This window comes from Crocodylus porosus, unplaced genomic scaffold (assembly GCF_001723895.1).
Source record: "Crocodylus porosus isolate Cpor-Errol unplaced genomic scaffold, CroPor_comp1, whole genome shotgun sequence".
NCBI classification, from domain to species: Eukaryota; Metazoa; Chordata; order Crocodylia; family Crocodylidae; genus Crocodylus; species Crocodylus porosus.
In genome coordinates, this window is record NW_017728950.1 from 33286523 (window position 1) to 33310691 (window position 24169).

Sequence of the window (24169 nt, forward strand, 5' to 3'; positions counted from 1 at the left end):
TCTATGCAACACTGGTCAGGCTGCAGCTGGAGTACTGTGTCCAGTTCTGTGTGCCCCACTTCAGGAGCAATGTGGATAACACTGAGAGGGTCCAGAGGAGGACTACCCGAATGATCTGGGGACTACAGGGCAGACCCTACAATGAGAGACTGCGAAACCTGAACCTGTTCAGCCTTCACAAGAGATGGTGACAGTCTATAAACTCACTAGGGGGGACCAGAAGGGTTTGGGAGAGACCTTGTTTCCCCTAGCGTCCCCTGGCATAACAAGGAATAACGGCCACAAGTTGTTGGAGAGGAGGTTTAGATTAGACATCCGTAAGAACTACTTCACCGTTAGGGCGGCTAGGATCTGGAACCAACTTCCAAGGGAAGTGGTGCTGGCTCCTACCCTGGGGGTCTTTAAGAGGAGGCTTGATGCCTACCTAGCTGGGATCATTTGAGCCCAGTTTTTTCTCCTGCCCTGGCAAGGGGGTCCGACTTGAAGATCTATAAGGTCCCTTCCGACCCTACTTCTATGATTCTATGATTTAAACTGTAATATTTCCGGAGCAGAAATTACCCTTGTCTTGGGTGTATATGGGACATACTAGAGATTTTATCAGACAGAAGCTTCTGATTCTCCCACAGTACAAAAATAAACATAATTAGGTCTAATTAGTTAAGAACAAAAGGTAACATTACGAAGCACACCAAACTGTTATATTTAGCCCATCTTCAATAATTATGTTGAATAAAATGCAGTTTTAGGGTTTAGATACCTCAAAATGTGATTCACTTTTAGGACTAAATATAAACACCCATTTTATATAGTACAATACTGCTCAACTATTCTGAGTTGAATCCTGAATTTCTGCAGGAACAGCTAAAAGTTTAATGGAGTCTTGTGATCAAACCACACAAAGCTATACATTTTATATAGTTCCTGTTTGAAATCAGAAACTGAATTCCCTTGAAATTAGGGCAATTTTTGCCTAAAACTTTTTCAAGCCTTATGACAAACCTGAAGCTTGAGAAGAAACTTGAAACACCTTGAAAGTTTTTCATAGTTTGGGTTCTTATAACAAACATTTTATACAGCTCTAGTTAGAGAGGCATTAACAGCAACCTGGGTCATTGATCACCACATGTACATCACTGTGAAATAATGGGCAACTTCAATTTTCCATGCACTGGTAAAATTTCAATGAGGAAGCTCATAAAACACAATTTAAAATAAAGATTCCCTTAGCAGGTCTAACATATAAATCTGTGGAACTTCCTGTGATCCACACAACACCTGGGTGATGTCCTACATTAATGTTATGTATGCAGGTAAGTAAAATGGGGTTGTATAAACAAAGTTGGTTTAATGATATTTGGAGTCCCAAATTTCTAATAAGAATGGGCTCTGATATCTGCTCTTGTTAATTCTGTTGCTGGTGAAAGAAATACAGTTGTTTTTAGTACTACAGAGTTGTCACACCTCTGTAATTCAGGGTCCCAAGTAGAGGTTTGCTCCCTCTTGAGTTTGTAGCCTGCACCGGTTCTGACATTCTGTATGAAAAAGACAGTATTAGCCCTGTGTGCACATGTTTATATTCCACTAGGCTACCAGGTTAAAAGATGGGGAGTTCCTCATCCTTCAGTATCAAACAAATGCTGGTTGTGGTTTTAATCCTGACTTGACTCCTAACATGCCAGAGTGCAGCATGCTTTGAAAGCACAGGGTGAGAGTCTTGTGTGAGAAAAAATGGAATCTGAAAGCTGCACAAGTGCCAAAAACTGCAGCTACATGATGATATAAGTCCCACTGTGTCAAGTAAGGGTCAAACAAGGCCTGTCTCTGTGCATCTCTGCTATAAGGATAGGTACTCGTGAGACCAGGCAAGAGGACAGAAAGGACAGTATTTTGATTAAGACCTGAGGCTGAAGGTTAGATGACCCAGGATCTGATTCTTCTGCCATGCCAGTACGCATGAAGATGAACTCTAGGGAGTTATACTGGTATGGAGCCAAAGTAAATAAGGAGAATCAGGCCTTGGCTTCTGTTCTTAGATACTTTCCTATGGCCTTGAGGGAATCAATCATCGTCCCTTTGAAACCATGTCAGCAGTTGGAGCAGCAGGCAAGCTAAATTCCTGGTTACCTGACTGGGCCTGGATGTCAGTGGCCTACTTCTAGCTGACACCAATTGCCTGCTTAATAATGGACATCTGATTATATGCAGCCACCCTTTGAGAGCCCAGCAGGCTATTCAACAGGAGAGATACCTCTTTCTCTCTCTCTAGTCTTGGGCTTCTGACTTCTTGTTCCTGATCTTCTGCCTGTTGAGTCCCAGTTTCCTAATTCCTGGTTCCTGCCTGTTTACTCCATTTCCTGGTTCCTAAATTGCCTGTTTCCTGCCTCCTGTTTGTTGACTTCCTGGCATCATCCTTTTTTGCTGGTTTCTGCCCATCTAAGAGCAGAATCTAAAACTAACTGCTCAGGCAGCCAGTTAAGTAAACCTAATGAAACTATTTGTAGTATTGCCATCTGGTGACTGTTAGTAACACTGCAATCTGTCAAGTGGGATAAACGTTGACCAGCAAAGCATAAGTTACAAACTGCTCATTTTGTATTCAGGAATTTCAAATGATGCCATTTCAAACATCTTGCACTGTTTTCCTTATGCCTTTCTGACTAGTTCTCTGTTTTCCACTTAGAATCATAGAAAATGAGGGTTGGAAGGGACCTCAGGAGGTCATCTAGTCCAACCCTCTGCCCAAAGCAGGACAATTCCTAACTAGATCATTCCAGCCAAGGCTTTGTCTATCTGGGTCTTAAAAACTGCTCTGGGTAATCTCTCTGGGTAACCTGTTCCACTGCTTTACTATCCTCCTTGTGAGAAAGTTTTTCCTAATATCCAACCTAAATTTCCTTCGCTGCAACTTGAGACCATTGCTCTTTGTTCTGTTGTCAGTCACCACTGAGAACAGTTTAGCTCCATCCTAACCATCCTTACAATCCCAGGTCCCTCAGCCTCTCCTCATAAATCCCACAGCCCCCTCACCATTTTTGTTGCCTTCTGCTGGACTCTCTCCAATTTCTATATTTCTGTGGAGATGTTGGTGGCTGGGAACCAACTTGCTGGTTGGCAGGTTGTGAACTACAAAGATACTGGCCTGGCTCCCCAATTGAGAGCCTCAATGTGCTCTCACTCACCAGTTTTATGCTGGTTTAATTCCACTGTGCTCAAAGGAGTTACCTGAGACTATCACTGAGATCGGAATCATGCACATAATCTTCAACTAGAAACAGTTCAGGCAAGTAACGATGTGGATTATCTCACTCCCAATCCCAAATAAAGACTGTTTTTTTTAATTAGATCCTTCAGATTAACTAACCTGTATAATTAGATTAGAACATCTGATGCAGGGTTGGGAGCTTAATGACCAACCAGAGGTGCCAACAGCAACAAATACCATGTGAGTCATTATGTAGGTTGCTTTCATGTTGCTTCTGATGTTGATCAAAGCCTCAGACACCGTAGGCCCTTTGTTAGACAAATATCCCGCATAATTTTTACAAGCGTTCTGAAAGATCACTTTGAAATGCATCTGGAAAACACTGGCTCTTTCTCTCACAACATCTATGGACCTTTTTAGTTTCTTCTTTTTACGTGAAAGGAGGAGGGGAACTATTATTATGTTGCATTAATTTGTTTAGTATTACTATGTGTAGACTATTATGTAATGGAACAGGAATTCACCCCTTCACCTCTCAAACATCATATACTTGGGGGAGGGAAGTAGAGGGATAGAGGATTGTTAATCAGTATGCAGCAAACTTTTGGTTTTGTCAGGGTGTTTAAAATATTAAAATGTGTATGTGCATTGACACACACACACACACACGCGCGCACACATATATCAAAACATAAAGCAAAGCGAAGGCGGAATCATGACACTAACAAGATTCGTGTCAACCAGCCACCTTTTTGTTTTTTGAATATCATCACACCCATTCCATCTGTCTCTCATGTTCAATTAAAGTTCAGCTCTTAAGTGCTAAAGCTGCCCTTATAAATGAGTTTTAGGCTTCTGAGTCACAGAATAATAGAAAGTTAGGGTTGGAAGGGACCTCAGGAGGTCATCTTGTCCAACCACCTGCTTAAAGCAGGGCCATCCCCAGCTAGGGCTTTGTGATATTTAAAAACAATTCAGTTGTAATGTGTGTCTACACTCTTAGGTGTTTAAATATTTTGATGGCAATACATTCCTAGGTCACATAGGCACTTTAAAATAAAGCTCTCCTTTGCTGCTGGGCCCTCCATTCCACCTTTTCTGTATTTTGATAATGCTCCTTTGCAATCCCAAGGCAACAGTATGACAGATGTGGAATCCCTGGTTTTCAGGAGTAACTTTTCCACCTGTGAAACATTCCTAAATTGCATACGCTTCTTTTAGCTTTGGACACCATCAAAACAATTCACTGCTTTGTAACCTAAAAGGTGGACTGCTGTCAGCCACTGAATCTAAGGTTACCAAAGCAAACCTCCCTCAGAGTGCAGGTCTTATAGCTGGACATCCCAACTTGTCAAGGAATTCTGTTCACAAAGTTCATTATCACTTGCAGAAGTATTTGTATCATAGAAGTGCACCAAATGGGGATTATTAAAGAGAGTCAAAATAACTGAGGCCATTTTTGCTTAGTAGAACTTCTATCCCAAGGAGTTAGCAATCTAAAGAAAGGGTGGGGAGGAAGGAACTATTATGTTCCACTTCCCAAATAGAGAACTGAGACCCAGAAAAGGGAACTGAGTTACTTATGGGAAGAGCTGGCAACTGACCCCACAACTTTGGTCTCCAATGCCAATACAGTAGCAACAAGACTACTATGTCTTGGACACAGCAGCTCTTGTGTCTCAGGAGCTTTGTTTGAGTGACAGTGGGCATGCCTCAGGATTTCTGCTTTCAGTCCACACTTCCATAAATAACATGTTACTAGTTTATCTTAGGGAGGGCATGTTGCTCTTAATGAGCTGGGACAGGTGGGATTGGACTTTCTAACTGTCATGATAAGGGGGCGGGTGTTAGGTCTCAGATATACTTGTGCACATCAGGAGCAACTGCATGGAAAGAAGCTGAGCTATCCTGTTGTACAGCTGGGGGGAAACTAGATTGCAATCATGTCCAAAGACTGGAAACAGCCAGATGACTTGGGCTTGCTCTTTTCCAGGAGGTTCTACATTTCTGGAGATCACTGCTACCTCTCATTTTTGCATTCCTTAAAATACCACTAAAGATGTTTTTCTTTTATTTTAAATCATTTAATTTCTTGCTGCTTTTACTTTTTCTGGGTGTTTTCCTCCCTTGTTACAGATTTTTAGGTTTTTATTTGGGATTTTTTTCTGTGTTAATAATATTGTAATATGGTACACATGGAAGCTTTTGAATAGGTGGTATTTTGATGCACAGAACATCAAGGATGCAGATGGTATGCTGTGCTTCATGTACTGTATGCAAAGCAAGGTAAACAACTCATATCAGATTTTCAGATTGACACTTGGAGTGCTGGCTTCCTGTGAGTCAGCAGGGGAGAAACAACAGCTGGAAGCTTTCTGGGGAGAGGAGTCAAGTCCTGAGAGCAACAGTCCATTATGCCATGGGCTCTTGGGGGCTGCAGACAGAAGGGCTATATTTTCAAAATCTGGCACACTGATTGGTCCTCCAACTAGTAAACCTGTACACACAGATAAATGCCTATTCCAGCTAAGGGCAAATTTGTATACGAGTCCTTGTCTTGCCTTGCAGCTACCAGTTTGGGTGCATGGATGAGTTTCTGTACAAACAGATTTTGTAAATCAAATTAGGTACAAAGATTTGAAAAATCAGTCTTATCCGTCAAGCAAAAATTATTTTGATCAAAACACCATACCTTGCCAAAGTACATCATCATCTGTATCATTGCATCATCATATACACACAAAGAAAGATACACATTTAGAAAAGAAGATTGGAAGAGACCTCCTAGGCCATCAGTTCCAGTCCCCTATGTACATGTACATATAACCACAGTGATACTCATGAAAAGGCATACCTTTTCTACAAGACATCAGTTTTTTTCTTATTTTACTGAAAGGCAAGAATTGTGACATCTTGGATACCACATTTAGGTAACTGTTGGTAAAATCTGAATCCTCAGTGGAGAAATACTTTTTAATTATGGTATATAGTATATACACATATCTAGGTATTGTAGGCACATGTGTACATAAGAATATGTACACACAAATATGTATGTGCTGACAAAACTTCCGCTCTTGGAGTGGACAGTTCTGTCTTCATCTGCAAGAACATCATTGCTCAAATCTTTTGGACACATCAATTCTAGATTCCTAAGCAAATATGCAACTTTACAAGCAAACACGGGTATGGTCAATTACTGCTAATGTAGTGTAAATGGGAATGTGGATATCTAACTACTGAATGCATGCAAATACCTTACTTCACTATTTGCTACAGTGTGGGTATTTTGGCACACAAGTGCACATATGAGAACACACACATTTGCCATGAAAGACTTAGCCTTAGCAAAAGATCACCTGGTTCTTATACTTTTGTTTTTATACTGCCTGACATGATGTGACACTAATGCTGTGATGATTCCTTAGTGCTCAGTGCATATTTTTTCTGTAAGTTGTATCAATTTGTCCCTTCATGGCTCCCTGAAGACAGTATTCATAAACACTCAGAGCTCAGTAACAATGACAAAATAGGCACTATTTGTATCTTCCACCTGCCTTTTAAAGATAAAAAGCTAATTTTTCTGTAGGTGCAGTAATGTCACAGGCTGGCAGTGTTTGTCTGAAGAACCCCACTCTTAGCAGGTGACTTCTCCCCTCTCTTGATTATAACAAGTGTATTTTACTCTTGGTGGAAAGGGAATCTAGTCATTGACTTGAGATACAGAGGATACAGAATCATTGAGTAAAGAACTCCAGGAACAACCAAGGCTGGAAAAAAAACCTTTTTTCCAGGGGAGGCAAAGCAGTACTGTAGAATAGGGGTGAGTTTGCACTTATTACTGTGGGTGAAATTGGTGCACATTGAACTCAATGAGGGTTTTGCTTTTGGCATCCTGAAATCAGGTTTTTTTGTGAGTAGCACGAGATGGTCTGCATGCTCTGTAGCAGCCTCTCTCCTTCCCCTTTTAAAGCAGCTAAACATTTTTGTTTGTCCACAGCCTACAGGCTTGGACTGCAGTTCAAGACTGCCATGGCTGGGCACAGCTAATTAAAGAGACTTACCTTTGCAAGCAGGTGGTGTTGTCCAGGTTCCATTTTCTAAACAAACACTCCTCAGCGACCCCTCCAGCATATAGCCACTGTAGCATGAGTAGGTGATCATGTCTCCATACTGATAAAAAGTCCCACGTGCCAGTGCATTTTCTATGTGAGCAGGGGGGCCACAAGAAATCCCTGAAGAGAGATCATAAGTTACAATAGATAGAGAAGCTGTGATGTCTTGGAAATAATTGCCAATACAGTGCCCAACATCCCCATTTAGTTAGGGTTCATGCTTGCAGTCAGCCCCAGGCTGCCAAGGGGAACACGGTGAGCAAAACTCAGCACCTGTGGAGCAAAGGTTCTGCCTGGTGCGGAGGATGTGCATGCAGCGCTCAGCAGTGCGAACAGACCTCTGCTCTTGCACTAGACAGAGCACTGGACATAGGAAACACAAAGAAGGTATGGCCAGGGACTAGGGGTTCTATAGCACCTAGTAGCAAACACAAAAGTGAAAGTATATAATGAGCACAGCAGCCATATCTCAGTGCTGTTTATCTGTTCCCAATAGTCAAACCAGCTTAAAAGCTGCCATTAAAAGAGTAATACTGGGCTTTGCCATCTGGGCTACCCACCAGCACAGGACAAGTCAAAGGGTACTCAGGGAATAGTGCCTCAGCCTGGTCTTTATCAGACACTTACTTTCACATTTAGCTTTTGTTGGTGTCCAGGTCTCATCTGGGTTACAGGTGATCACGGCTTGTCCTCTAAGTTGGTAGCCCTCCCTGCATCTGATAGATACTTTCTGACCAACATAAAAATCCACCTCAGACAGGAGGGCATTCTCAGGAATTATGAAAGGTACAGGGCAAGGATTTGCTGTTCAAGTGGGAAAATAAAAATACATTTTTAAAGCATTTCTGCTTTAAAAGGTCAGCACAAGTAGACTTTTTGCACACATTTCATTTTATACAGCTATAGATTTAGGAGAGTTGTGAAATACTGCTAAAGGGTCCCATTCTCCATTATGATAACATCAATTTATACCACACTTGATGCGGGGAAGGGAGGGAAATCATGTCTCTGCTGAAGTTGGTGGAAGAACTATCTTCAATCTGAATAGGGTAAGGATTTTACCTAGGCCAATATAAAGGATTCTACACTGCCAGAATAACATACACGGGCCTTTGTGTCAAGGAGAACCAAATCATTGTATTTTGTGGCACTGAACAGTGCAAAGCATAGGACTGCAATAGTGAATCTGTCCTTTACCTTCTGTAAATGAAATATATACATATTCAAGAGTTTGTTGTTCACCTGCAGTCCTCTTGTGTTTAATTTTTGGCTTATCTCTGCTAGCCTTCCACATAGGAGAAGGCCCACTCACCTCCAACAAGACAACTCACAAGGAAGAATTGGTGTGTTATCTACAGCAGAGGCTGTTGTCTCTTCCATGAAACTAGTCACACTGGTCATTTGTTAAAGACCAATGAGGTGACCCAGCCAGTGTCCTGCAAATATAGGAGATCTAAGACAAAGTATAGCCAGATGAGTTTATATGGAAAATCAGACTGTCGGGGTGGATATCTTAAACCATTTAAAGCAGGAGGACTCAACCTCCTGCCATGTCATCCAGCCTGCAGGGCTCATCAAGGGTCTGGAAATTGTCATTCTTTCGTTTTCACAGGAACACTTGCAGGAGAATGCCAGTATTTTAACATGCATCAGGACTATTCGATTTGTTATCAAGAATGTTGGGATGTCCCCAAAAGGCACATGAGAGTACCTAGCTTGAGACATGCAAAATTTCACAGAAAACCATGCTGCACAATTTTTAATTTGTAGGGACAAATTCTGCTCATGGACCCATGATAGTAATTCCAGGTGAACTTCCCCAACATTAAGGGATTTACCCCTAGCTACCACTGGGTTGAATGAAGAATTGAAGCATGCTTAAATATAACACAGACTCATCATTCTAAAGTAAACACACACGTTTGCACAGAGGTATGGGATGACTCCAACTTCCACCCCCTGTGCACTCTGCCCTTGGCTCCCCTTCCAAGCTGAATCCTCTGTTGCAGTGATAAGCCACTGTGCTGCCCACAGTATTGTTTTCATACAAGGCCTTCCCATTTGCCAAGGAAACTGGTGCTTCACATCTGGTTTCTGGAACGAAGCAAATTTGTTAATATATCCTGATATCAGGCCTGACCTTTATTTATCAGTTACTCTGATGCCACACTCATGGTAGCAACTGCAATTGTTAACAAGTGTTCACAGCAAAATCAACAGTGCTGGAAAGAAACTGGGTTGTGTTGGTGTATCTGCTCTTCCTATGATGGAAAAGACCATTTCACCTTTGTGCTCCTAACTGGCACTCACATGGTCATGTGGGGCACTGGTACAAATTCCTCAGTACAACCCCATTTTCTTTCTGTGGTGTTGACAACCACACTCCATACGCCTTCCTCCCCTGCTATAAGACAAACAAGCCACGATTGTGACTTTTTCTGGTTTGTTACAAGAATAAGAGGAGCACTCAAGTGGACTAATTTGCAGAAAGGTATATAGAGAGAAGTAATGTGTTTGCATATTAAAGTATGAACTCCTGGGACAGTTATTTTGAAACACTTGCCCCTGAGTACCAACTTGTCCTGATTTATAAACAAAAACAAACAACCCAACCAACTCTCAACAGGACCTTCTCAGCCCCTGAGAAAAAATTAATTTGTTCTCCCACAAGTTTTTTTAATGGTCTGATTCAATGATAAGAGTAAATTGGATGCTTATCTTGCTGGGATCCTATGACCCCAGCTGATGTCCTGCCCTTCAGGTGAGGGGCCAGACTCGAGGATCTTCCGAGGCCCCTTCCAGCCCTAATGTCTATGAAGTCTATGTGTCACAGGAGCACTGAGGTGCCCTGTTCCTAGAAGCGGAGAAGTGGAGCTGCCAATCTCCAGGGGCAGCTCAGGTGCCGGTTGCTGCAGCAACCGGGCGGGCCATGTGACCGTAAGGGGGCAGGGCCGGGCCTTTGTAAACAGCCCAGGCCGGAGCCTAGGGAGCAGTTCTCTTCTGGCGGCCGCAGGAGCGGGAGTTCTGCGGGAGAGCAGAGCTGATGGTTGCAGCATGATCACCGGAGTGGCTACGGCATGGTTAGAGAGCCAAGGAAGCGTAGGCCATATGTTATAAGCCAGAAGGCTTCTTGTTGTTATGTTGCAGCCGTTTGGCTCATGGTTTAGTTATCGTTAGACTGGTGGACTGGGTAAGGCTATAAGGGGCAGAGGAGGCCTCATAGGGACCCCGCAGTAGCGTGGGAAGGGGTCCTGGCGCTGTAGAGGGCGCAGCTTTGACAGGGGGCAGTGGGAAGCCCCGGAGCGAGAAACCGGAGGACCGGGTGAGGCTGTAGGGGCGTGAGGAGGCCTCACGGGATCTCCCCAGCTGCGTGGGGGTTCCCAGAGCCCTGTGTGGGCAACAGAGTGGTGCCTGGGGCGGCACAGCTATTCAGTGCTGAGGTGGCACAGTGGGTAGCCCTGAGTGGATGATAGCGAGAGGCCTGAGCAGGGCAGAGGACCCCGCTCAAGGGGCCGAGCACCAGAGTGAAGCCTGTAGGGACTCATGTTGGGCTCCAGGTGTGGGAGCCACATGAGTGGAAGCCTAGGGTGGGTGCTGCAAAGACAGTTAGCCTGGTGAGGGTGACCCAGGGGCTATCTAGGGCCCAGAGAAGGTGCTGAGAAGCCGTGGGAGCGGGCACATGTTGAAGAGAGGCCCCAGGCGGGGCACGTACAGTATAAAGCCACCCCAAAGGGGGACATGTACCATTGACAGCCACCCCAAGATGGGTGTGGTCTAAGAGGGATTCCAGAGGGCTTCCGCAGCAATAGGAATCCCAAGGAACCAGGGGCGCCAGGTAGGGCGCTGGTTGTGGGCCAAGCCCAGGGGCGCCAGGTAGGGCGCAGAAGGTTAAGGACCGGATAACGTCCAGGAAGAGCTGCGAGGCTTGGGGCGTGGTAAAGGGGAGGGGGGAGGCATGCACTGCCCATAAGGCAGGGTTGCATTGAGGCACCCCACTCGGAATGGGGAATAGTATTAGCGTGGTGTCCAGGGCGATAAGAGGCAGCCTCCCATATTGAACCTTATAACATCAAAGACGTGGCGGGCGAATAGAGGGTGCTGGATTGCCTGATTGACATGGCAGGGGGCGCTAGTGAGATCACGGCCGCCGCACCTGTGACACTATGAAGTAAAAACTTTCATCTTTCACAGGCATTTATACACTAGCTACTGTTTTGGCTTGATACTGGTTCTCTACACTGGGGCTGTTTGCTGCAATACATTTCACTAACTGCATGCCATATACATAATAATAAAAATATAATGAGTACAATTGACTTCTCCAAGGAAGAGCCTTTCCAGAAAGAGACTTGATTCCCAAGTAGCGCAATGCCCATTTAGCTTGCCAACAAGAATGGCTCTTCTGGCACACAGAATGTAAAAGTTACCTTCACAAGATGGGAGTGGTTTACTCCATGTTCCATTGGCAAGACATGTGATATTCTGAGTCCCGACTAGATGGTATCCAAAATTGCACATAAAAGTTATGTTACTTCTGTATACATTTCCCGAGGAGACAGACAATGCATTTTCTACAGATGGATGTGGCTCACAAGTTATCCCTAGAAGAGAAGAGCACTCTGATCTTACACAACTTCCTCAACTTTTATACAAAGTCAATTGTTTTCAATGCTTTTCTGTAGTGTTTCACAGCCTGCTTCCCATAATAATTTACTAGCAAGAAATGCAGAAGATACAGGCTGAAAAAATTATATATAAAGAGAAATGACTCAATGTTTCCACAGGACAGATGTGGCAGCATAAAAAATAGACACTCACTTCTCCTGTTGTACAGAACTGAGGAAGAGATAGGGTCAAGAAATTGGCCCCAACTAAGAGCAGAATGGGAGGGTAAGGGAGTTTGAAACCAAAGAGGAAGGGTGAAGAGAGTTTGTTGGCACAGGCTATAAAACCTTAATAATAGAGTCATAGGCTGTGCACAGCATATATATAGGCCTGTCCCTGGAAATAACTCATATTCCATTGCTGTGGCATCAGAAATTCAGAGATATGGATGCAAGACATTAGAACAGCCAGGCTGTGTCAGTACTGACACTGTGTAGACATCACTGCATTGTGATCAGCAAGACTCTATATCCCCAGTGCAATACATAGCACACATTACTGGCCAAGTTCTCCTCTTTTTATTCTGGTGAAACCCCATGCCACACCATGTCAGGGTGCAACCAAGAGGAGAGCTAGCCCAGCAGCATTCAGAGCAAAGCCTTCCTGAGGGCCAAATTTTCCCATTGCTGGCCTATTGCTGGTGCATCTCTATCAAGGGAGAGCTACTATATACCAAAGATGGCATTTTACTATTATGTAGTCTTTACCTGCTTTAGAAAGGGTTTCATCTTACTCTGACATGTACTTACTCACACACGAAGGTGTAGGGGGATTCCACTTTTTGTTAACATGGCAAATCCTTCGGGTTGGTCCCTGCAGTTCAAAGCCTGGATTACAGCCATAGAGAACATTGTCTTCAAATAGGAACGCCTTCCCTTGAATGAATCCATTCTCAATTGGTTCTGGTGGTCCACAGGATATCTCTACGCCAGAGAAAACATGTTTTAATCAGTTCTTTTTTACAAAAAGCTTCCCTAAAACCTTGTTCCTTCTAACTCTTCTTTCTGTGAAACAAGAAAGACCAGTGACAATGGAAGAAATATCATTTGCATGTGTACTGTATGTGAGCCAATATCCCTAGGTTATTCAACTTGTCAACAAAAGAGGTAGTATAACAGCTGATAAGAGAGTAAGGCGTGGTACCTGTTAGGTACCTCTGAAAAACAAAATCTGATATAGGCTGCTTTTATTATTTATTAATTTTAGATTTATACTACATCCTACCCAAAACACTTAGAGTGGCTTTTGGCAGAAAGCACCAGGAAAATCCCTGCAGAATCAGATGAATGATGATAAATGTGAAAAAAGAAAAAAAAATGCAAACTGCAGATTAAGGACTTAGCAAGTCAGGGTGTTAACACCAATGACTCCAATTGATTTCAACTGCTCTAGAGATCATCACCAGTCCAAAAAGCCTACTCTATAAAGCAAATAAGCAAGCAAATAAAAGTTTTTGAATCCTGGGTGTTCCCTTTAAAATCTGCGAAGTTTCTTGTTCTACCGGTAACACGTGCATTGTGCAAGAACTGTGGCTTTCCTATTCATCATGGGAGTGTTTTCTCAGAATTGCAGAAATGGCTAATTATAAAAATAAAGGAAAGGTAAATTGTTTTAGTGTTACCAAAAAGACACACCCATGTTGCACCTCCTAAACTGCTGAGAAGAAGCGCCGAAGAACAATATGGTCCAATTCTTCAAACCATCCCATTTTGCTGACCAAAGTAGGGCACCTAGAAATTGAGGCTCTTAAAAACTGTGGTTACTGGGCATGTCTACACATGGGCATTTGATGTGCATGAGCCCAATTTAAGGAGCATTAAGGTCACGTGTCTACATGTGTGCTCCCTTAATGCACCTTAAAATGGGAATTTTAAGTAATTGCACCTAAATTTGATACCTCCATAAAGCAAGTATCAAATTTAGGTGTGATTAGTTAAAGCACATTAACGCATATGTAGATGTATTAATGCAAGATCTTTAGTGCTGGGTCTGCCCAGCCACTAGGAAGCTGGCCAAAGCCCAGCACCAGAGCTCCTGTCTGGCTGCTTCTCCTCCAGAGCTGGGCTGCTCTCTGGCAGCCCCTAGTTGCAGGCTATAAAAGCCTCCAGCCATTTTGTGCCTTGACGAACACAGTGCAGGGAGTCTGAAGGAGCCAGTGCACTCTGCAGGAGCTCATGAAACCCCATGTGCCCCTTGGACAGGAACCAGGCAGGCTCTGCCTGTCCTGTTACCTAGCCAGAGCTGCTCCTTGGCCACAGGTGAGTGTTGCAAAGGGCTGCAGCCTGCTGCATCCCTTGCCCAGCCCTGAAATTCGCCCCAGGGCTGCTGGCCCTGCTCTCTGTGGCAGCAGGGCCAGTACCTACTCCTTGCTGCTCCTCACTCCCAGCTCTGTCTCTTTGCAGGCACTATAATGTCTCTGCCATCTGGATCACAGTCCCTAGCTGTGCCCATGTTTTGGGTGCTACTGTCAGCTCTTCAGAGCCAGCATCACAGGGACAGCCATATTGGGGCCCAGGGAGCTGGCGTGGGGAGCATATCCAGCACATCACCCCTGTCGAGCCCTGGCTCCACCTGCATGCCCATGCTCATCCTGAGAACCCAGGCCCCCAACTGGACCTGCAAGGCAGCGCATGACCTTATCGCTCTCTGGGGTGAGGTGAGGCTGACATTCAGAGAGGCAGTTTGCATGGGGTGGGCGCTTGAGCGCCCACATTTAGAAGGCTATTTCAATGAGGATGTGCATGCGAAACCACTCCTGAAAGGCACAGAGTGATGCCTGAAAGCCAAGATTTTGCAGACACAGTGGGTGGCTGTGACTGGTTTCAACTGTTGGTTTGGTTATGCCCATAAGACCATGCCCTTCCTTGAAGGTGTTCAAGATGAAGCTGGATAAATGCCTTGCTGAGTTCATTTTCAACCTGGAAAAATGCAGGTAGTGGAGTTCCCCAGGGTTTTGTCCTTGGACCAGCGCTATTCAATATCTTCATCAGTGAGTTGGATGAGGGCATGGAAAGCACTCTGTCCAAATTTACAGATGACACCAAATTATGGGCAAAGTAAACATGATGGAGGGCAGAGAGCGGATTCAGGTGGATTTGGACAGGTCGGGAATGTGGGCATAACAGAATAGGATGCATTTTAATAAGGGTAAGCATGAAGTGCTACATCTAGGGAGAAAGAATCACCAACTCACCTACAGGCGGGGAGGTGACTTTCTAAGCAGCACAGCAGCATCTTACCACGGTCCCTGGGCACTTGTACATGGCCTACCTCCAATCTGAGGCCAGCCAGCTCAGGGCCTCTGGTGCAAAGCATCTTATGTCTACAATTTTGCAAACTTGTACAAAAGGCTTCTGTGTCTTGCCTCTGCTGCGCCCTGCAGGAGTGCTGCATCAGGATTGCTGCCACCTGTCGCTACAGCCACCTGGATGTGCTGGCTGTGCCAGCAGTACACCACGGACTGGAACCTCCTGCTCCAGTGGCTCATAGTGGTGGAAAACTGGGTATTGCAGGACCAGGCACAGCAGCAGGTGCAGGAGGCAAGTGAGCTGTCCTGGCAGAAAATATTGCCCAAGAGAATCCCTGGGAGGAGGCACAGGACTGCACAGCAGGAGCACTGGGCCTGGCTGGATGCCCTGGAGCAGTGCCATGTGGAGCTGCTCCAGCATCAACTGGGCAGCCATAGCCAGGCAGTGGAGCCCACATCCAGTTCCCCCATACCAGGCCCTGGCTCTGGTTCCTCAGGGCACCCGGGTTCCACCTGTTACCCCTCAGAGGGCCTCTACCACCTCCCACCCTGAGGAGCCCCTGCTGTTTGCTGTGGCCCCCAGATCTGCGGGGGAACTATCTTCAGCCAGGGTGCTGGCCACCTGCCACTGGGCTCTGTGCCCTGGGTTCCCCCACCACACAGCCCCTGACTCCAAGACTCAGAGAAGGACTAAGACTGATGTATATAGTTTTCAGTTTGGGAGGAGGGAGCTGAGAAGCACAGCTGCAGTAGAAGTAGAGCAGGCACAGGCTGCCCGTGTCTCTGCCATGCTGTTGCTCTGACACAGGAAGTGTCAGCCCAGAGGTCACAGTGCAGAGGGTCTGCTTTCAAGATGAGTGCCAAGTGCTGGCAGCTGGCTCTGCTTTCAGTATGGCTGCCAAGTGCTGGCAGCTGTGGGGGTTTTTACACATGCAAGTGCTGCAGTGCCAGGCACTTTGAAAAGTGCCTAGTGTTGTGACGCATGCAGTTGTATAAGTGGCGAAATGCGAGTTAGCGCTGAGAAAATGGCAGCAGCGCGCTTTTGAACTAAAACACATTGGAGGTGCTTTACTTCAAAAGTGCACTGCCACCATTTTTTGCACGCTGATGTGCATTTCACCACTTATACAACTCCACATGGCACAGCGCAGTTTGCCTCAGTTTGTGTGGGGAGCAGACTCGATTAAGCGAGTCTGGTCAGAAGTGGTGGATCTCTGGTGCATTGTGGGACAAAAAAGTATGTGTATAAATGCTCTTTTGTGTCCAGAGGCTGGAGCTTTCCCAGGTGGCCACAGATGAACATGGCAGGGCTAAAGCGACTTGAAACTAAAGTTAGTCCTCAGTCTCACCATGTGTATACACCTGCCAAAAATGCTTAACGCACACTGGCTTAATAAGCATTAAATTTAAGCATGTTTAAATTCACATGTAGACATGCCCGCTTCAGAAAGTCTTTGTGTAAAAGTGTTGGTTTTAAAAAAAAAAATTCATTTCTGTTTAGGTAATAACATTATCTTTGGATGCCAGCAGTTCTGTAATTTTTCAAGGATATTTTCAGTAAAATCTTGGGCAGATGGTGGTGATAGTATGAGTTGCAGACAAAGCAAGTGAATGTTAGCATTTATCTGGCACAGAGACCACCGCCAAACTGAACTTGCTGTATGATTAAGCTCAATGAGCACTTACTTCTGCACATAGGTGCTGCTCCACTCCACAGCTTGTTTCCTTGGCAGATCCGTTCAATGTCGCCCTATCAGACAGAAGAAAAGGCTCACAAAACAGCATACAATTACTAACACTACTGTGGAAGAGATTCAGAGCTGCTTTTATTTTTGCATGCCTGATACAGAGTCATAGAAAATTAGGGATGGGAAGGACCTCAGGAGGTCATCTAGTCCAACCCCCTGCTCAGAGCAGGACCATACTGACTCCAGTATTCTGGTCTCATTGTTCACTTTCCCTCTGACTAAAATCTATGCAAGGAGGCAAGTGGAATGTTGAGATTAGGATCCACCAGGCACATCTCAGTCAAATTCTGCCAGCTGTTCAGAAAAAACACCCGAGGTAAATAAAAGAGCTTATGGGACATTCAGGAGAGGCACTGGGTGGGGAGAAAGGCAGCCTCTCTGAATATTGGTGGCTTTGCTTCAGTTTGTCTGGGCATCCTGTGGGAGAAAATGAAGCAAAAGGGATGTGTGGAGACCTCTAATTAATACTGTGGTCAAGTGCACTTAAAAAGGAGCAGGTTAAATCCAAAAACAGAAGCATCCCTGGCATGTGCATGGGTTACACCTTGATAGGTGAGAGGGAATAATATAAGGAGGAATAGATATTTAGGTTTCTTAATATTGCAGAAACTGCCTACTGATTGCAAAATTATACTTGGCACTTTAAATTCACCACTGCTTTCAGATTATTTTAAAACTGTTGGCCAGTTAGAAATAGGACAGCAAAACTAATGGTCAAGCTAGTGGCCCTGTTTCTCCTCTCAGACTCAGCAATTTAACATTGCCACTGCTGCCCAGCTGCCAAATTCCCAGAGCCATAGGAATCCCTGCAGCTGTGTCTTGATCCTCCCTGCTTTAGAATATACTTATATTTAAGGCATCCTACCCCTGCTGTGCACAGCAGAGGAGTAGAAGAGCCTTCTATTTTAGCTGCCAAGAAGCAGGCCTGTAGGTGGCGCAGATGGAATAATTTCTAAGTGAAGTACCATTGTTTTGCCTTTTATATTGGTCCAGATTATAGCGTAACTGGCTCAAGAAGGGGGAGTGATCTTTTGCAGTGTTTTGCTAAGCCTCATCATGCTTGCAGCATTCAATAAGTAACAACAGTAATAAAAGAGAAGTATAAAAGTTCAACAGGAAAACTAATAATAAGGAAGAATACTTCATTCTAATAAACTTGGAAAACAGTACAGAGGATAATGCAAAGGTTAATCTTAATGGCACTGGTTGGTATGAGGTGGAATCAGTTTACTTGCCTGTAGTTCATAGCCAGCATTACATTTGTAATGGACTGCATCCCTGTAGCTGTATCCTGTTCCAAGCACAACCCCATGTTCTGGAGTTTCTGGTTTCCCACAAGACACAGGGACACAGATCTCATCTGAAAACAGTGGCACCCAGCTGCCATTGTCCTAAAAAATAAACATTCGAGATAACTAAAGTTTGTCTAATGTCTCTCCCTACTACATAGCTGGTCCAATCAAGGATCTTACCAAAATGCCCGCATCGAAGAGAACTAAAAGAATTCATCTTGGTAAACATATGAGAAATAAATATTAAATGAGAAAATTAAAAAATACCAATATAGAGATAGAGAGTTATTTGCTATAATTTGTATTGTGAGCTTCAACCCAGACTGGAGCCCAGCTGAGCTAAATACTGACCACTGGCATGGTGAGATGGAGAGATCTTTGGCTTGGGGATTATGGTCTAAAGAGAAAAGACTGGTAAAGGGCAAGAGTCCTGTTTCTGAGTGGCATGCAGGCTGTGCTGTATGCACTCCTTTCCTGTACCACCCCAGTGCCCACAGGCCCTGCATATCATGCTGTGTGTATGTGGGTCCCTCCTGCTACACAGTGCAGCAGCTACCTTGCTGTACCAGGCTGGTGCCTTGTGCTGTGCAACATGGGGTTCCTGGGTCCTCCTGAGCTACCCAGCTGCAGAGCCTCTCTGCCCTGACACCAGGGGTGGGTTCAGGAAGCAGAAGCTGAAAAAAGGAGGAAAAGCCTTGAGACTCTGGTGGTAGCAGCTACTGGAATGGTGGGGGGAGTTGTAATGAGACTGGAAGCCTGGTGGGGGGAGGGCCACATGCTAACCCCTTTAGGGCCATAAGAAGTCTGCTGGCCGTCAGTTGGTCCAATTAAGAATAGGTCTGGGTGAATTAAAAGAACATCTGGTGAGTTACGGTGCAGTATTTTTGTGAAGAAGAGGAAACAATTATTTCCCAAACCTGGAAGCCTCTGTATATACTGTCTGAGAAGTACTCACTTTTCTTTCAAAAAGGGAGGGCATTGTTTTTATTTTATAGTGCCTTATCCCTGCACTGTGGACAATCAGGGCTTATTTAATCAGCAATGAATGCATGTATCATTTATTTCAATAGGAGAGGCATGTCAGCATCTTGGTACAGAATGGTGACCTGACCAGTACTTTTGAAAAAAGAAAAGGAAGCAATCTTTACCTGGCACATTGATGTGGTTGCCCCCATCAAAGTGTAGCCTTCTGCACATGACAGTGTTACACTCTTATTCACAGTCAGTTCATCACCAGAAACAATTACACTGGTTAGATTTGTTGGCACAGGACATTTTTTGAGGAAACAGGAAATACTTGTAGGAGACCACTGTCCATCCTCTTGACAAACGCACATATCTGCTTCTGTCTCCATCACGTAGCCCTCTAGGCACCTGCAATATATCACAAACATCTGACCACTGAATCATGCCTGTGTATGATGTTTTACTCCTCAAGGTACAAAATTTTCAGTGTGGCTGGTTACTCAGTATTTGCTGTACTTTACTGGAGTCTATAGATTTCTCCATCTTTTCAGGGCAGATTTCTCTGACAAAGAAAGGTGAGTGTATATTGTTGTGGTATTTCCATGCCACCTGTAGCAGGAGTTCCAGCATTCTGAAGCTGCCTCTGCAGCATCCTCTGCCTGCTTTCTGCTGCTGCAACAATGCAAAAGCAGTACAAATCTTTTGGAACTTGGCCCTTCCAGCTTCCTGCTGCTCAAAAGAGACTCAGGTGATGGAACGCCCCAGCAGCAGCTCCTACACCAACTACTGTTTGGGCATCTGGCATATGACCCAGATTAAGGAGGCATGGGAAAGATGTCCTTATGTACTTGAGGATTCCCTGCTGCTTGTTTGGTTTGTTTCAGGCAAGGGCAGCTCTGAGACTGATCTCATTTGCATCAGAGATGAGACAAATCCTGCGCTGGCACCAAGTTTAGGCAACAGTAAAAGTGACTTAAAGCAAGATATGCTGCACCCCATACAAGTCCAACACCAAGTACAATCCAAGTGGATGGGGAAAAATTTGGCGCTCTGTGGGTTTGTCATTATAAGCACACATATATATGTATGCACACACACTACCTCCCTTCCCTATTCCTTGCACTTAGGAGAGCTTAAGTGAAAACCCATGCTTGTAAACCCTTAAAGTCATGAAGTTCAGGTACCTTCACTCACAAGCTGTCCCTTTCATGTTTTACATTAACCCCTTTCATTGCCTTTTCATTATGCCTCAGCCAAGAAATTCACTCTCCGATCACAGAAACAGCCACAAAGTGCAAACATTCTGGAAACTGCCACATTAAACCTGGACCTGTACTTTAGTAAGTTTAACATGAGTGCATATCTATTCACTGTTTCAGTGCATGGTGTGCTATGCGCTTGCAGCATTAAGGCCATAAAGAGATGCCATCCTTGGAGCAGGATCAGCTATGCCAGGATGAGTCTGCGTATGGGGGAGCCCCAGAAGCACCTGCCCAGGTTCCTTCACTTTCAGAGGTGTGTCCTGGGAATCCCTTGGCAGGGGGTTCCTCAGGCACATGTATTGTGCTGCTGTGCCCTGACTCAAGGCATGCCTTTGCAAATGGGGGAACCTCTGTAAATGGGGGAACCCACCTTTTGCCGTGGCCACATGACAAGGAGTATGAATATTTGTTTTTTTGGATTCTGTGCTGTCATAAAAATGTTTATAGCAGCACAAAGGCCACATCTGTTTCTGGTCTAAAGTCTTCCACTACAATGGAAGAAGAGGGTGACAAGAAGGTTGTATGTGTTGTGTGTCAATGACTGTGATGTTTTCTCTATCACTTTTCTATGTATTTTAAAAACTGTTTGCCAAACTAAATATATATTTGCTTTATATATACCATGTATACCCTTTTTGTCCTCCACTTATTAGATGGAAATACAATTTCCGCTTCATACCTGTATTGGACTTTGCTTCCATAGGTGTGTGCCTCTCCAACAGGTACAGCATTTGGAATGGATGGTGGGGGTCCACATGTCAGTAGCTCACACTGAGGATGCGGCTCTCTCCAAACACCCTCCTCCGTACAAGTCAGCTCTGGATTCCCTTGCATGGCAAAGCCAGGTACACAGTTATAGGTGACTGTGTTCTCATGCGCAGAACTGCTCCCATTGATGTAAGCATTGGGGATGGCGGGTGGGGAGCCACATGTGATCTGCCCACAGCGTGGAAAACCCGAGCTCCATTTATCAGCTGCCTTGCAGGAGATCTCAGAAGGCCCAAGCAGCTTGAAGCCCTCCAGGCACTGGAACTGTGCACTTTTCCCACAACTGAAGTCTTTCCCAATAACAATCCCGTTCTGGATCTGTGGCACTGGGCATGTACAGAGCTGGCAAGAAGGGAGGCTCCCACTCCAAGAGCCATTGGACAAACACTGCCGCTGTGAATCTCCATGTAACTGGTAACCTTTAAAGCACACATACTGTATGAATTCCCCATAGCTAAAGTCTGACCCATTCAAAAAGCCATGAGAGAGGTCCTCCGGAGGGCCGCAGTTGACTGGCTCACAGAATGGAGCCTCTCCATCCCAGGTGCCATCCAGTTGACAGGTGAAGATGGATGCTCCGTGCAATATGTAGCCTTCATTGCAGTGATAATGAACCTCCTTTCCAAAGGCATATTCTGATCCAGTAATTGTCCCATTGGGAAGAGGTGGAGGCACTGCACACCTGATGGCTTTACAAACTGGAGCAATTCCACTCCAGCTACCATTTGCAAGGCAAACTCTACGTCTGTCCCCATCCAGCAGAAACCCTTTGTGACACAGATACTCAGTTTGCTTTTGAAATGTGTATTCTTCTCCAGTCACTCTTCCATTCTCTAAAGCTGGTGGCTGGCCACAGGAAATGGGAACACAAATGGGCTCATTCCCATCCCATGTCTGGTTTTCCTGGCATGTTCTATTAGCTGAGCCAATTAACTGGTATCCAGAATTGCATTCATAATAGATGGTGTGCCCATAAGTGTAGTTCTCTCCTTTTATATTTCCATTCATGAGTTTTTTAGGCATGCTACATGACATTGCTTCACAAAATGGAGCAGCACTACTCCACCGTCTATTAGGCAAACACAGCCTTGTGTTGGAACCAATAAGTTTATACCCTGGGTTACAGGTATAGTGCACTGTGCTACCGAGTGTATTCTCTGTAAAATGCAAAAAGCCATTCTCTGGAGGGAACAGCAAGTGGCACTCTATGGATATGCACATCGGGGCAGTTCCATTCCAGGTCCCATCCTCCTGGCAAGTGAGAAGGGAGTTTCCCAACAGCTCATAACCAGAGTAGCACGTGTACAAAATCATGGTTCCATATAAAAAGTTTGATGACTGTACTGAATTACTTTCCTTCTGAGACATTCTTTTATCCTTCCAGGCACCTGCAGCTAATGTGTGGGCCAGAGGAGGGCTCTCAGTAAGGAGCATGTCTTCTTGGTTAAAATGTCTCTCCTTACTTCTAATCTGTGCATATTCTCCAAAGTCAATGTGGGGAGGTAGGCCGCAGTCTGTTGGCTGGCATGCTGGAGTAAAGCTAGACCATCCTGTCTCTTCACAGGTCTGCATGGCGAGACCAGCCAGCTGGAATCCTGGGATGCAGCTATAGATTACCATGGCACCATAGCTGTAATCTGCACCTTCCACAAAGCCATTCTCAATGGGCTGAGGGGGATGGCAGTTTATAGCTTTACAAGAAGGAATGTCGGCATCCCACTCTCCTGTCTCTAAGCAGTGTAGTACATTCGGCCCTTTGAGCTGGAATCCTCTGTTACACGAGTATGTAACAGTTTCCCCATAATGAAAGTTTGTGTATGAATACTTGCCATTGAGTATCTCCTTAGGTGCTGGGCATTCAATAGGGTTGCAAGAAGGCTTTCCACCTAACCAACGACCATCTTCTCCACAGAGAATAGTTGTGTTTCCCAGTAGTTCAAAGCCTGGTTTACAAGTATACAGTGCTGTACTAAGATATGTAAGACCCTGCACATCCACAATGCCATTCTGGATTTCTTCAGGTTGGGGGCATTCCACTGGGATACATTCTGGGAATGGCATGCTCCAGGAGCCATTAGCTTGGCATCTGACTGTAGCTTCCCCCTTCAATAAAAAGCCGTCTGTGCAGACATACTTCACAGTGCTACCAAAATGAAGAGGCGATGCCAAAGGTTCACCAAAGGGAATGTATGGAGGCCTACGGCATAGCACAACTTTGCAGACAGGAAAAGAATCATTCCATTGTTGTGACTGCAAACATTTCAGCACAGAGGCACCATGCAATTCATAGCCCTCCCTACAGGAAAACTGTACAACCCCTACTTGGTTAACCATCTCTTTCAAGACCAGCTGGTTTTCAAGCAATGGTGGTTCTGGACACTTTGCCAGCATGCACTTTGGGTTTTGCTTTTTGCTCCATTTCCCAGATTTCTGGCATGTCCAGGAGGTATCTCCAGACAGCTTGTAGCCCTCATCACAGAAAAACTCAACCTTGGATCCCACATCAAAACTTTCTCCCTTGGTGTGTCCATGCTGGATCGGTGGGGGCTTCCCACAACTAAGAGTAACACAGGAAGGAAGTGATTCACTGTACCACTGGCGATTGGCTTGGCAGACGGCCACTGAGCTCCCAACTAACTTGTAGCCAGCATGGCACTGATAATTCACTCGATTTTCAAAGACATGTCCAGTTGTGTCCTGCAAAACAGATGAGGCAAAGATACACATGACAGAGATTTACAACCTTGGCATAACCCATTTGATTTTATTATTTTTCTCCCTGTATCTTATACTTGGTCAGATACAAGACAGACTTTAGGATGGATTCCAAAGAAATTAATGTCTGATTTGGAAATATGCGAGCAAGCTCTGCTTTTACTTGTACTCTGAAATCAGGCAGAA

At 44.9% G+C, this 24169-nt stretch overlaps 1 protein-coding gene across 1 annotated transcript in view; it reads right to left on the bottom strand.

Annotated features, from left to right (window-relative positions):
• Positions 1 to 24169, bottom strand: part of SVEP1 (sushi, von Willebrand factor type A, EGF and pentraxin domain containing 1) — a gene marked incomplete at its 5' end in the record, with an annotated part of 177639 nt that overhangs the window by 14015 nt on the left and 139455 nt on the right. Inside the window, 9 exons of the mRNA XM_019554729.1 lie at positions 7270 to 7440; positions 7948 to 8124; positions 9241 to 9414; positions 11748 to 11921; positions 12735 to 12908; positions 16919 to 16982; positions 18216 to 18371; positions 19421 to 19646; positions 21180 to 23965. Coding sequence (XP_019410274.1) covers positions 7270 to 7440; positions 7948 to 8124; positions 9241 to 9414; positions 11748 to 11921; positions 12735 to 12908; positions 16919 to 16982; positions 18216 to 18371; positions 19421 to 19646; positions 21180 to 23965 — 4102 coding nt within the window. The remainder of the gene's footprint in view (positions 1 to 7269; positions 7441 to 7947; positions 8125 to 9240; positions 9415 to 11747; positions 11922 to 12734; positions 12909 to 16918; positions 16983 to 18215; positions 18372 to 19420; positions 19647 to 21179; positions 23966 to 24169) is intronic.